A 12,715-nucleotide genomic window follows, 5' to 3' on the forward strand; every position below is an offset into this window, starting at 1 on the left:
ACTGACGTCACAATTACAAATGGCCAATGACGCAAAACAGAAGCGCTATAGTAACGGATGTGGACAATATATGAACCAAAATTACTCAAAATGGCGCCGAGTGTTCATGAATAGAGATCATTGAGCAAGAAGAAGAACGTCATAAAAACAATAAGAAAAAATAATCAAAAAAAAAAAAACAAAAAAGAAACAAAAAATGAAAGAATTTAAGTGATTATGCAAAATGCCTGTTTAATTATGAGATTGGAGAAAAAATCGCACAGAATAATATATCAATTTTCCAAAGAGCGGAAGTGAATAAGTTGAAAACCATATCATGGATTTTCCTTAATAGGACATTCTTTTTACTGTATACTGTAAGAAGATTTTAAAAAAATAAAATCTATTATTCTATTATTGTCAACTAAAAAGAGGTATGTTTATTTCTTGCATTTATTATCAACATTGATAAAAATTCTGTTCGGAAATGATATAGTGTTTAAAAAGTTCTTTGTGCTCGAAAATTGTAGTTATCTTGTCTCTTTTTTTCTACATTTCTCTATATTCATTATATTAATATCTAATAATTATAACGTAATTAAAATTTAATCTAAGGAATGTTTCATCATTAAGTTGTATTAGAAAAATTATTTCACTTTTTTTTAGATATAAATTTTTAATTTAAATATGTAAATGTTTCTTTTATAAAAGCGTTCAAGTGTTATCATTTTTGATAAGAAATGATTTTAGATTTTATTTCATAATTGGAATTTTAATGTCTATTTTGAAAAAGAGATGAAATTAAAATTTAAGTACATCAATTTTTATTTTATAAATAAAAAATAGAAGTACATTATACTCAATTTTTATTTTATAAATAAAAAATAGGAGTACATAATACTCCGCCTAAGAATTAAAATAATTAATATTTTAAATTAGAAATCAAAAAATTTTCTATTATATATTTTTCAGATGTTTTCTGTCTTGCAATGAATACATGGAATGAATTTGAAATTTTTGTCGATTCTTGGCTACTGTAACATATATATATGTATATATATATATTAAATATATATTATATATATATATGTGTGTGAATAATGAGTGAAATCGACGATGAGGGAGATTTAGTAAGTGGATGGCGTGAATGTTCAAGTTGGCTGATAAGATGTGGAGCATTACGTGCGGATCATCGTGCAAATTGGCCAAATGCAACAGCACGCGATTTGGCCTATATTTTACGAGATGGAGTACTATTGTGCAATCTTTTAAATATTTTAGACTCTGGATGTATTGATATGAAAGATGTCAATCAAAAGCCACAAATGGCACAATTTTTATGCCTGCGTAATATCAAAGTATTTCTATCAACTTGCTTTCAAATTTTCAATATTGCCGAATCCGATCTTTTTGAGGCGCGAATGCTTTTTGATTTGACAAATTTTCACAAAGTTCTATGCACACTTAGCTCACTTTCAAATTCACCTCGTTTAAGGCTCAAAGGCATTCCGTAAGTGTTAAATGTTTATTGAAATAATATTTAAATCGAAAACTAAATGAAATATTTTTTTTTTGGGAAAAATAATTCATAAATAAAATTTACAGAGGATTTGTCGTGAAGAAGGGACGATCACAGGAGGATATTTACAAGGATTTACAAAGCGTCGGTGCTGGGTGAGTGTATTTTTCTTTTTTTTTTTTTTAATTGTCCCATTGTGATGAGAGAAAAATAATTTGGCAGAAAATTGTTTTTTTTCGTGGGGTAATGGCTTAATTAAAAAGAAATTTTTTTCTTAAATGGTTTAGCCCCCAGGCTGCATTTACGATAAAACCTAGGGGTGAGGACCTAGACGATTCCCAAGTTTATCAGGAATTGCTCTGCTTTTCGACTACCCCTCAACGCGACTGGCCTAAAGCGGAGGAGGTATTTGGCATATTTTGTTCCCTCTATTTGATGTGACAATAATATGCGGGAAAAAGCACCAAAAATCTTGAAAAATAATAATTTTTTCAAATTTTGAGAACTTTTAAAAAAATTTAAATTTTTAATAAATAGAAAATTAAAAACAAATTTAAAATCAAATTTTTTTAAAAATTCAAAATAAAATTAAAATTTTCGAAATTATCAAATTAATAATTTGGTGCTTTTTACCTGTTTCTCCTAATCCCGAAAGTGTTTCATGCCAGTGCCTCTTGAAAAAAATATTCATCCATAAATCTGAAAAAAAAATGATTTGCTACATTTAATTTTGTCTATTATTATTTTTTTTTGCTAGTTTGCATTGTAATATTTAGTGCATGGCTGTTTGTTTATTTTTATTTTTTTTTTTTGTATTTTGGAAAAAAAAGGCGTGAAAGCGATGGCCGTCGAAGGAGATTTAGATGGCGCGAAAGAGATGAGGCAGGTGGAGGTGGAGTAGGAGGAGATGATGAGGATTCCAATGGCGAAGAAGGTGGCTATGGTGCTTGCAACAGTCATGCTCAAAGAGAAAAAGTCTATCACGATTTGTGTAGACTGCATCTTCCACCTCCTCCGTCTACTGCACAGGTTATATTAATTTTTATTTATTTATGATTTCAAAAAAAAAAAACAAAAATGTTATTTTCGTTTTATCACAAGCTTTTCGTCAATTCATCACTGCATGATTCAAATTTTAATTAATATCTTTAATTATATAATATAATCAATTTTTAGATTTTATTTTAATTATAAATTTTGGTGAAATTAAAAAAATTAATTTATTTAGGGTGCAATTGCTGGCGGTGAGAAGAGGGATTACGTTGTTCAAGAATTAGTGGAAACAGAATGTAATTATTCGGAAGTTTTGAATAATTTATTGAGGCATTTTGCAAGGCCATTGTCATCAATGTTGAAACCAGAGGATTCGTCAAGAATTTTTTTTGGTATCAAAGATCTATCGGAGATTCATGCGGGATTTCATAGTTCATTACGTAAAGCACGAAATGGCGCTGCTTTAGCACAAGTTTTTCTTGATTGGCGAGAAAAATTTCTCATCTACGGTGATTATTGCGCAAATTTGACAACCGCTCAAACAATATTGCAAGATGTATGCTCGAGAAATGAGGAAATTAATCAAGAAGTTATTGTAAGTATTATAATTATTGTTTGATTGGAATTTTAATTTAAAATTAAATTTTTTTTTTTTTTGATATTTAAACAGAGATGCCAACAAGAAGCGAATAATGGAAAATTTAAATTACGTGATATTCTCTCAGTGCCAATGCAGAGGATTCTTAAGTATCATTTATTATTAGAAAAACTAGTAGAAGAAACTCCTCGCGACTGGAATGAGGATCATCGTCAATTATCAAAAGCAAGAGAAGTTATGGTTGATGTAGCACAATATATTAATGAAGTTAAACGAGATTCTGACACTTTGGATATTATAAAAGATATTCAAAGATGCATAATCGACTGGGATGTACCTGAGAATGCCGAATTAAAAGACTTTGGTCGATTGCTTATGGATGGGGAACTCAAGGTTCATTTTTCACAAATAGAAATAAAAAAAAAAAATCTATCGGATTTCAAAAATTAATTTTTACAATTATATGTATATATTTGAATGCTAATTGAAAATAATTTGAAATTTCAGGTGAAAGCACACGGTGATCAAAGAGTAAAAGCGCGATATACATTTGTATTTGAACAAGCTGTACTCGTGTGTAAAGCAGCGCGTGGCGAACAGTATTGTTATCGTGGAACATTGAAATTGGACGATTATCGAATTGAAGATCATACTGGAAGACGAACATTAGGTCGCGATTCACGATGGTCCTATCAATGGTTTTTGGTTCATAAACAAATGCGAACGGCTTATACATTATTTGCGCGTACTGATGATCTTAAACAAATGTGGATAAAAGCATTACAAGACGCCATGGATAATGTTAATCCAGCCGCATGTCGTCACACTAATCATAAATTTAAATTAATCACGTTCGATAATCCCCGCAGTTGTCAGAGATGTGAAAAATTTCTCAAAGGACGAATATTTCAGGTAAAAAAAAAATAATTTATTTATTTCTTTACTTAATAATTTTTATTTAAAATTGTTTTTAATTAAATTTGAAAAATTGAATTATTGGAAAGAATTTTTTTTTTGTTCCAGGGCTATAAATGTGACGTATGCGGGCTTGCTGTTCATAAACAATGCATTATATACTCGGGAAAATGTATGCCTGCACCGCCGCCTCCTCCGCCTCCGCCACCTTTACCTTGCGAACGTGCTTTAACCGATAAATTATGGTACGTTGGAGTAATGGGTCGTGACGTTGCTGCCAGTAAATTGGAAGCTCGTGAAGATGGAACCTATATGTTAAGGTTACGACCTGCCGGACAACCTCGACTTCAATATGAAACCAATTTTGCCCTAAGCATAAAGTGAGTAAATATTGAAAAAAAAAATTCAAAATAAAATTTTAAATATTTCAATTAATTGAATTTTTAATTACAGAGCCGACGGTACAGTGAAACATATACGTGTATTTCAACGAGATGTCGATGGTGCTGATTTATATTATCTCAGTGAATCTCGCTTCTTTAAAAGTGTTGTTGAGCTTGTTGAATTTTACGAGAGATCATCGCTCGCTGAAAATTTTGAAAAACTCGATCAACGTTTATTGTGGCCATTTAGGAGAGTTTTAGCAAAAGCTTTATACAATTTTCGTGGCGAAGAACGCAATCAATTGAGTTTACGTCGCGGATGTCGTGTTGTAGTACTAAGCAAAGAAGGCGAGGCAAAAGGATGGTGGAAGGGAAAAATCAACGATCAAGTGGGATTTTTCCCAAAAGAATACGTGGAAGAAGAATAAAAGCCTTCGGCCTTTAAAAACAAAAATTCTACATCATTAGCCTAATCATTGTTAAAAAAAAAAAAAAAAATGATATATGCTCAAAACATATTTCATTTCGCTAAATTTTAATCATCCACTGATCAACATTGATTGAATGATTCAAATGTGATCGTCGTCAAATGATCCGATGTGATCGTGATGATATCAATTTATTTCATTATTAATTTTATTTCTAATTTTATTTTTAATTGTAAAATTAACAAAAATTATGAATTTAATTATTATCAATTATTATTATTATTATTGTGAATTTTTAATAATTCAGTGATTATTACCAAATTATGAATTTTAATAATCTATTTATTGTGTATTTTTAAATTGTCATTATGATCCAACGATTATTACGACTATCCAATGATTATTGCGATTAATGATTCAACGATCAGGGTGAATGTCCAATCAAATAAAAAAAAATGCGAGATCCCTGTAAAAAAATGTTTTGTGAAAAAATAAAAATATAACGGATTTCGAGGGACAATGCGAGAAAGGTTGGACATTAATATACAGTCGGTGTATTATTTTTTTTTTTTTTCTCTGTAAAAAAGAAAATATTCGCTCTCTTCCGTCGCAGTGTTAACTAATAATTACAAGAAAAGAAAAATTTAAACACGTATTCTGTATTATAAATATAAAATGAAAAAAAAACAAATATAGCGCGCACATGTAAATGCATATATTATATATTTATGTAGGTATCTTCACTCGCGCGCATTAACTCATGTTATTATTATTATTGTTAGAAGCGAGAAGGTCTACAATATTTTTAATTCCGAGACGTTATTCTCCAATTGTGCCAATACAGATCGTCAATAAAATTGGGATTTGCCCGAACCGTTATAGAAATTGTTTGATTTTTCTTTATATTTTCATTCTACTTATGTAAAAATAATTTTCATTTTCTTTACTCAAATTTTTATTTTAATTGTAACTTTATTAAAATTAGTTTAACTATTATAAATGAAATTAAAAGAAATTAATTCATTCATTAAATGAATGAATTAAAGAAGATAATTTACAAAACTATTTTTAATTTAAAATGAAAAAAAAATGAAATTAAAATAATTTCCATAAAGAAATGAAAATCAATTCAATAAAACTGAAAATTGATAATTATTTACTAATTAAATTCTAATAGAAGATAAAGCAGTGTATATAATATAAATATTTTATTATTTCCAAGTAGTTAAAAAAATAGTTGCCTTATTTTAATTGGTCGTTAAAAATAACTTGAATATATATAAAAATTAAAAACAAAAGACGGGGAAAAAAATTATTGTCTAGCCACTATAATCAGAAAAAAACAACTAAATTCTCTCAAAATAAACACGAAATTCATAATCACAATAAAAAAGCACATTATACATTTTTTTTTTTCGACGAGAGAAAAAGAACGAGATTAAAAACCCTCATTAGAATTTCTAAAAATCATTTTCGATAGAAAAAAAAAAATTATCAAAGATCAAAATTCCTTCGTTTTTGATTAACAATCAAGTCGACTTTTTGTTCAATTCGTTTACAACCGGCTTTTGAATAAAGATTATGTGGTGGTGGATCAAATGTCACGTGTTTCATTACTTCGCTCACCATTTCATCAGTTGATTCAATGAAACGTTCACGAAATGCCCTTTGAACACATTTAATAACATGTGATTCCTCAAGTGGCAAAAATGGCACATAATGATCAATTAAACTTGTTTCAATTGTATCACTTTTATGAAATCCACCCTTCTCATTGAATGCTCCAATTGTTATTAAATTCTCAAAATCCTGAAGTGATGTGTCCTCACGATTTTTACCACTCTCCCATAATTCAAGTAAACGTCTCACCAATTGTTGACTTCCAGTGTTTGATAAAAATATAAATATTGCCTTATTTTTATTAACGCCTGCCAATTTAAAATAACTCGTATAATCGAGAATTGGCACTAATGCATTTAATACACCCTCTGGCATTTTATCGACCTCATCGAATACAAATAATGATCTATCACATTTTTTTATACTCTTGACAAGTTCCTGGCGCAAATCCGCCTGCGATTTTAAATAATATTTTGTCAATAAAATAATTGAAATGAAATTTTCTTGAATATTAATTAAATATTCTCTTAAAATTCTTATTCAGAAATTAATTTAATATCTAATATTAGTTATTTTTAAAGTAAAAAATTTGTTAATTAAAATTAAAAGCCTTAAAGTCGATTCATAGGGAAATTTTTTTTTTTTTTTTTTAATTTAACACACCTTATATTTATCAATATCTCGTTCATTTGGAAAATCATCTCGTCCATTGAAAAAATGAAAATATTCGCTATCCTCACCATTTTTGAATAATGCTTTTGCTATCATTTTAACAACAAAATTTTTCCCACTTCCTGGCAATCCATGAAAACTCATTGCCAATGGTTTTATTGGATGAAGATGTGATAAATGACCTCGAATTGCATTAAGTACTGTTTCGTGAGCAATTTTCTGACCAAATAACTCTTTTCTAAGCATACTATCCAAATCTAAATATTTCAAAAAACAAATATTTTATTAATTAGTTTTTTTTTTTAAATAAAATAAAAATTCTTTTTCTAAACTAAAATAAAAAGTAATTTGAAATTGTTCTTATTTTGAAAAAATTTACATTAAAAATAATAACAAAAAAAAATTCTTACGCCAAATATCAGCTGGAATATATTCATCATTACAGCATTCTGTAACTTTACATTTTAAATATGAATAACCTGCATACATTCCTGCAAGTCCCGCTCCTGCATATCCTAAACTAAGTAAAGGTAAAATTCCAATTACATTTTGAATTTGTAGAATTAGAAAAACAGTCAAAATGACTTGGAAAGTCAAAAAATTCATTTTCACAACACAATGAAATCAGTAGAGGCATTTAATAACACATACATTTATATCTATATTAATTATTTTTGCAAACAATTTAACAACATTATGCAAACAATTCAACAAATTATTAGGGAAAAAACACATAAAGTTAACTAATTAAATCAACTAATTAAACACCGTATATAAATGATTGTTTAGAGCCAAAGCAGAATATATTCTTGAACGGGAACGCAATCGTGAATGGAAACGTAAGAATGGGTGAGAGAAGAATAAATATATTTGCTATCCTTCTCTTACTCATTCTTACGTTTCCGTTTACGATTGCGTTCCCGTTCAAGAATCTATTCTGCTTAGGCCTTTACAGTTGTGTACAGGTTATGTTATTTATATCGATAGTTCGATTAATTTTCGAATGCGATAGTATCGAAAAAAACGTTCGATAGCTGTCAACAAAACAATGACTACTTCTCAAGAAAAGTACGATTATTTATTGGTTTTTTTTGTAATATAACATTTTAACCAATAAAAATGAATTAATTAATTAATTTTTGTAATGATATTTAAAAAAATTGCAGATTAGAAAATTGCGAAGTATGCGGAAAGGAGACGGCAAAATACACGTGTCCAAAATGTGAGGTTAGAACTTGCAGTCTCACGTGTTCGAATATTCACAAAAAAGAACTTAATTGTGATGGAATTCGTGATAAAACGAAATTTTTACCAATTAAATCAATAACAGAATTAGATTTAGCGAGTGGTAATTATATCAATTTATTAATATAATTATAAAACAATTATTGTATTTGTTTTTATGGCCTATTGTATGTTTTTTTTTTTTTTTAATTGTGTTAATATTTTGTTTTTTTTTTAAAGTCGTAAAATATTTAAATAATAATTCACAGACTATTGTTTACTTCAAGAAGTTGGCAGATGTGTTGATAAATATGATCGAGATCCTCTTAAACGTACGGGTGTAAATAATTTTCTTCCTATGGTTAGTAAATTTAAAATAAATTTAATTTACTATTTAATATTTTTTGTCGTATTTTTTAACTGAATATTTTTAAATGTTCAAAAATCATTTACTCAGTGAAAATAAATTTTCAGTTTCTTCGTAAATTAAAATATGCTGCTTTTAAAAGAGGAGTGACATTAGATTTTTTACCACGTAGTTTTAGTCGAAACAAAGAGAATACAACACGATTTTTATGGAATAAAAATGAATTACTTTGGCGAATTGATTGGATTTTTCCGCAAGCAGAAAATGTCAAATGGTCTACGGAAAAGTAATAAATTAAATTAATTAACATTTTTAATTAATCTAATTGTTTTCAAAAACAATTTTTGAATTATTAATATTAAATAATTTAAGAATAATTTAATAAATAATTTAATTTAATTTACAGAGCTTCCGAAAAAGCAAGATTATCCGTTTTAATAGAAAATATTCTGGAACCGGAAATAAAAGCAAATGAAAATCCAGAAATTTGTAATTTAAAATCAATTTTAAGAAATAAATTACAATTCTATCGATCTACTGGTTTAAATGGAATTAAAGTTCTTATGAAAGCAGAAAAAGTTCAAAATTCAAGTTCAAGGTATGTAAAAAATAAAAGAGAAAAGAAATAAAAAAAAAACGATTTTTAATTAAATTCTTTTGTTCAGATTTTATGAATTGGATTTAAATTTAACGTTGGCGGAAAATTTGGAACAAAAATCAGTCATTGAATTTCCAACATTTTACGTTATTTTAAAAAGTCATTCGGATATGTACGAAATGATTGATTCTGGTGAGTGCATTTTTTTTTTTTTTTTTTTTATAGATTCTAAACTAATAGACAAAACAAATAATTTTATTTGTAATTGAAAATAATATTATTATATTTTATATTTATTAGATGACGAAAATGAAAATTGCGAAAAGAAAAATTTCCGACACAAGCAAAAATTTCAGGGAAATCATAAAAATTCTCCAGCAAATAAAAATGTTGAAAATTCTAACGAAAAAATAGAATCAGAATCAATAAATTTTCTCTTTCATACCGAATTCACTGATTCTGAGGACGAGAAAGCAAAATTGGCAAAGGAGAAACAAACAAAATTAAACGAGAGAAAGAGAAAATTTCAAAAATATCAAAAAGAAAAAATAGTACCAAAAAAAGTTATAAAAACACGAGATTCAGTGAAAGAATTCACGGGAATTTGTATGTCCGATTCGGAAGACGATATTACACAAAATAAAAATCTTCAAATTAATTCACAAGAAATTAATTCTTCGCCTACAATTGATAATAATTCAATAGAAGGTGAAAAATTTGCCAATGAAATTTCTCACATTACCGACTCAGAAGATGAAGGTCCTGAGGAAAAACCAATTCAAAGACGTTTTTCAATTAAAAATGAAGACGAATTAAAAAAAGAAGAAAATATAAAAGAGAAAAATAATTTAGAGAAAGAAAAATCTGCAATTCAAAATATAGCAATGAATTATTTTAGTGCCTATATGTCTGATTCGGAAGAAGAAACAATTTCTGAAAATCAGGAAACTTCCAATAATTCAAAATTACAAATTCCCGATTATAACGTATTAGTTAAAATGAATAATTAAAATTAATTATAAATTTAATTAAATATATTTTTTATAAAGTAAAACTTCAGTTTGTGATATATTAATTAATTTCTTTTCTTTTTTTATTATTGTAAATATTTCCATAATGAATGCACTAATACAGATATACACATAAAAATAACATAATACAAATCTTTTCTACCCCGTAATATTCTAAAAAAAAAAAAAATTGTTCAGACATTTATATAGATTTGCATCCAACAATCCCTACAATCACATAACATATTTTAATTAATTATTAATACTATAAATTACCAAGATTATTTAATTTAATAAATTGAAAAAATAGTCGTAACTTTTTTCTTCAACTTTTATCGGATGATTATTAAAATTAAGAAAAAGACAATTATTTCGAATAAGTGAAATAAAATGTTTTGAATTTCAAACTGATAATTTCAGATTAAAATTCTTTTTAGTGAAAAAAGGTTTAAATTTCTATTCTAAAATTCAATAAACGGATGATTTGTTTTTTTTTGTTGCAAAAATGGCATAATTATTACTAAATTTACAGTCTCAGTTGTACTTAAATAAGAACAAAAGAGAAGGGGATAAAATTCATCGAAAGAACTTTTAAAGATAAATTTACAAATTTTTTTTTTTCTCTTTCTAATAATGAAAATTTGTCTTTTTTCTCCGGCTTTTTTTGACGCTCTCAAAATGTGTATAATGAATACACAATTTGATCTTTTTTTTTTTAACGCTACATATATCTAGACAATATTGTGAAATATAGGCCTTTGTTGTGATAAAACTAAAGAATAAAGAAATATAAAAGGAAGACGAGTAATGCCACAATTCCGGCAACTGCTTTTATATACATTGATTTGCTGTTTAAATGCGCTGCGTCCTTTCTGTATTTTTGGGACAGCATTGACAAATTTTGTGTTTTCGAGTCCAATTCTAGAAAAAAATTTTCGAAAATGATTCCATTAATTTAATTTTCAAATCGATTTAAAATGTTAATAATTTTAATTTTATTATACAAACAATAAATGTTAAAAAAAAAAAAAATACCCGATAGAACAGTTCCCCTTGTCAATACGTCGTCTATATTTTGAACCATTATCCTTTGTACATCTTGAAGTTGATTATTCAAAGCACTCATATTTCTTCTAGATCTACTATCTGAAAACGTCTTTTTTGCTTTTTGAATATAAGTGTCTGAAAAAAACAGTAATTAATTAATTACCGCTTTTCTAAATGCAATAAGCAATTTTTATTATTTAAAAAAAAAACTCCACAAGAGAGAAAAATTTACCAAATTCTATAAATGTATAAGGTCTAGTGACAGTATTTACTCTTCTTCCGTACTGAGAATGGAATTCTTGTGCTATATCTTCAAGATAACTGTAAGCTAATCGTTTGCTGTAATGTCTTTCACAGAGTACCAAATAGCAAACGTCGTTTTCTATTAAATAACTAAAAGAAAACAAAAGAAAAAAATATAATATCAGTTAATATTAAATTTAATATAATATTATTAATAGAACGTATAATTATTATACTAAATATTAAATTATTAATTACTGAAAAAGATATTGTCCAGTTTCAATGGAACATCTAGAAGGAGATTGTGGTCCAAGTTTTCTAAATAACATTTTTGCTTGATTTTGAAATTCCAAAATATTTCTTCCACTCTGAAAATTAAATTAATTAAAAATTTAATTTAAAAAAAAAAAATAAAAAGATCAAAAATTGAATTTTTAACTTTTGGAGAATTTATAAATATTTTTTATTAACAAATATAAAACAAAAAATTTTGTTTAAAAAAAAAAATCATTTCAAATAGAGAATTTCAAGAAAATTATTATTTCAATTTAATGTTTAAATTAAATAACATATTGTTCAATATAAAATGACATTTCATCAGGATTCTAACCTGTTCATCATCCTGTATAGTGGCAGCTAATGGTAAACCATCACCTATCCTCGCTATCATTGTTAACAAAATCATTTTGTATGTCTATTATTTACAGTTTTCTTTTTTAATTATAAAAACACTATAGAATTTTTCTAAAAAATCACTTTAATTCACAAATAATTACATTTGCAATGACAATTCTTTAGTTTGTCGGGAAAAACCGACCGAGTTTAACACGCGCGCACATGAATTTCATGAATTCTCCACTAATCCATTCAAAGCGCACCACGTCAGATCCTTTCTCTACTTCCAACTCATCATTATTTCCAATTTTTTTTTTTTATATATCACTTAATTTTTAATTAATAAAATTCAATAACTCCTGAAAATTATTAAAATAAAAATTTTTTTGGTTAGTTTTATTTTACAATTTAAAAACCTCTATTTGAATCATAATAAAAATTTGCGTCTACAATTTTATAAAATTAGTTAAATATATTTAAATTGAGTTATTGAAAATCATTTTG

General features: G+C 26.8%; 4 protein-coding genes across 6 annotated transcripts; 2 read left to right on the forward strand and 2 right to left on the reverse strand.

The window, feature by feature from the left end:
• The first annotated feature begins 76 nt into the window (after window positions 1–76).
• LOC127279995 (protein vav) lies at window positions 77–5,344 on the forward strand. 2 transcript variants are annotated; one of them, XM_051302671.1, is made up of 9 exons: window positions 77–413; window positions 952–1,489; window positions 1,585–1,653; window positions 1,786–1,903; window positions 2,727–3,086; window positions 3,162–3,482; window positions 3,597–4,001; window positions 4,113–4,384; window positions 4,458–5,344. In XM_051302671.1, exons 2-9 carry the CDS (start codon window positions 1,080–1,082, stop codon window positions 4,813–4,815), a joined length of 2,313 nt encoding a protein of 770 aa, XP_051158628.1. In that variant the 5' UTR covers window positions 77–413; window positions 952–1,079; the 3' UTR covers window positions 4,816–5,344. The 2 variants fall into 2 exon arrangements, with proteins under 2 accessions (XP_051158628.1, XP_051158627.1); XM_051302670.1 differs by lacking the exon at window positions 1,786–1,903 and adding an exon at window positions 2,329–2,527 and having other exon boundaries at window positions 78–413.
• Window positions 5,345–6,008: 664 nt separating this feature from the next.
• Window positions 6,009–7,930, reverse strand: LOC127280002 (torsin-1A). The gene is made up of 3 exons (XM_051302683.1): window positions 7,518–7,930; window positions 7,099–7,364; window positions 6,009–6,888 (listed from the first exon to the last, which is right to left on the reverse strand). The coding sequence occupies exons 1-3, from the start codon at window positions 7,711–7,713 to the stop codon at window positions 6,310–6,312; spliced, it is 1,041 nt and encodes a 346-aa protein (XP_051158640.1). The 5' UTR covers window positions 7,714–7,930; the 3' UTR covers window positions 6,009–6,309.
• A 103-nt stretch (window positions 7,931–8,033) lies between these two features.
• LOC127280208 (uncharacterized) lies at window positions 8,034–11,027 on the forward strand. Of its 2 annotated transcripts, none has more exons than XM_051303093.1 (7): window positions 8,034–8,175; window positions 8,274–8,455; window positions 8,601–8,692; window positions 8,806–8,984; window positions 9,105–9,296; window positions 9,364–9,488; window positions 9,597–11,027. In XM_051303093.1, exons 1-7 carry the CDS (start codon window positions 8,156–8,158, stop codon window positions 10,304–10,306), a joined length of 1,500 nt encoding a protein of 499 aa, XP_051159050.1. In that variant the 5' UTR covers window positions 8,034–8,155; the 3' UTR covers window positions 10,307–11,027. The 2 variants fall into 2 exon arrangements, with proteins under 2 accessions (XP_051159050.1, XP_051159051.1); XM_051303094.1 differs by having other exon boundaries at window positions 8,619–8,692.
• On the reverse strand, window positions 10,366–12,471 carry LOC127280209 (vesicle-trafficking protein SEC22b-B). The gene is made up of 5 exons (XM_051303095.1): window positions 12,207–12,471; window positions 11,855–11,964; window positions 11,586–11,746; window positions 11,342–11,488; window positions 10,366–11,227 (listed from the first exon to the last, which is right to left on the reverse strand). The coding sequence occupies exons 1-5, from the start codon at window positions 12,279–12,281 to the stop codon at window positions 11,079–11,081; spliced, it is 642 nt and encodes a 213-aa protein (XP_051159052.1). The 5' UTR covers window positions 12,282–12,471; the 3' UTR covers window positions 10,366–11,078.
• Window positions 12,472–12,715: the final 244 nt, after the last annotated feature.

This window comes from Leptopilina boulardi, unplaced genomic scaffold (assembly GCF_019393585.1).
Source record: "Leptopilina boulardi isolate dan_hultmark-lab unplaced genomic scaffold, ZJU_Lbou_2.1 LbouV2_229, whole genome shotgun sequence".
Classification (NCBI taxonomy): domain Eukaryota; kingdom Metazoa; phylum Arthropoda; class Insecta; order Hymenoptera; family Figitidae; genus Leptopilina; species Leptopilina boulardi.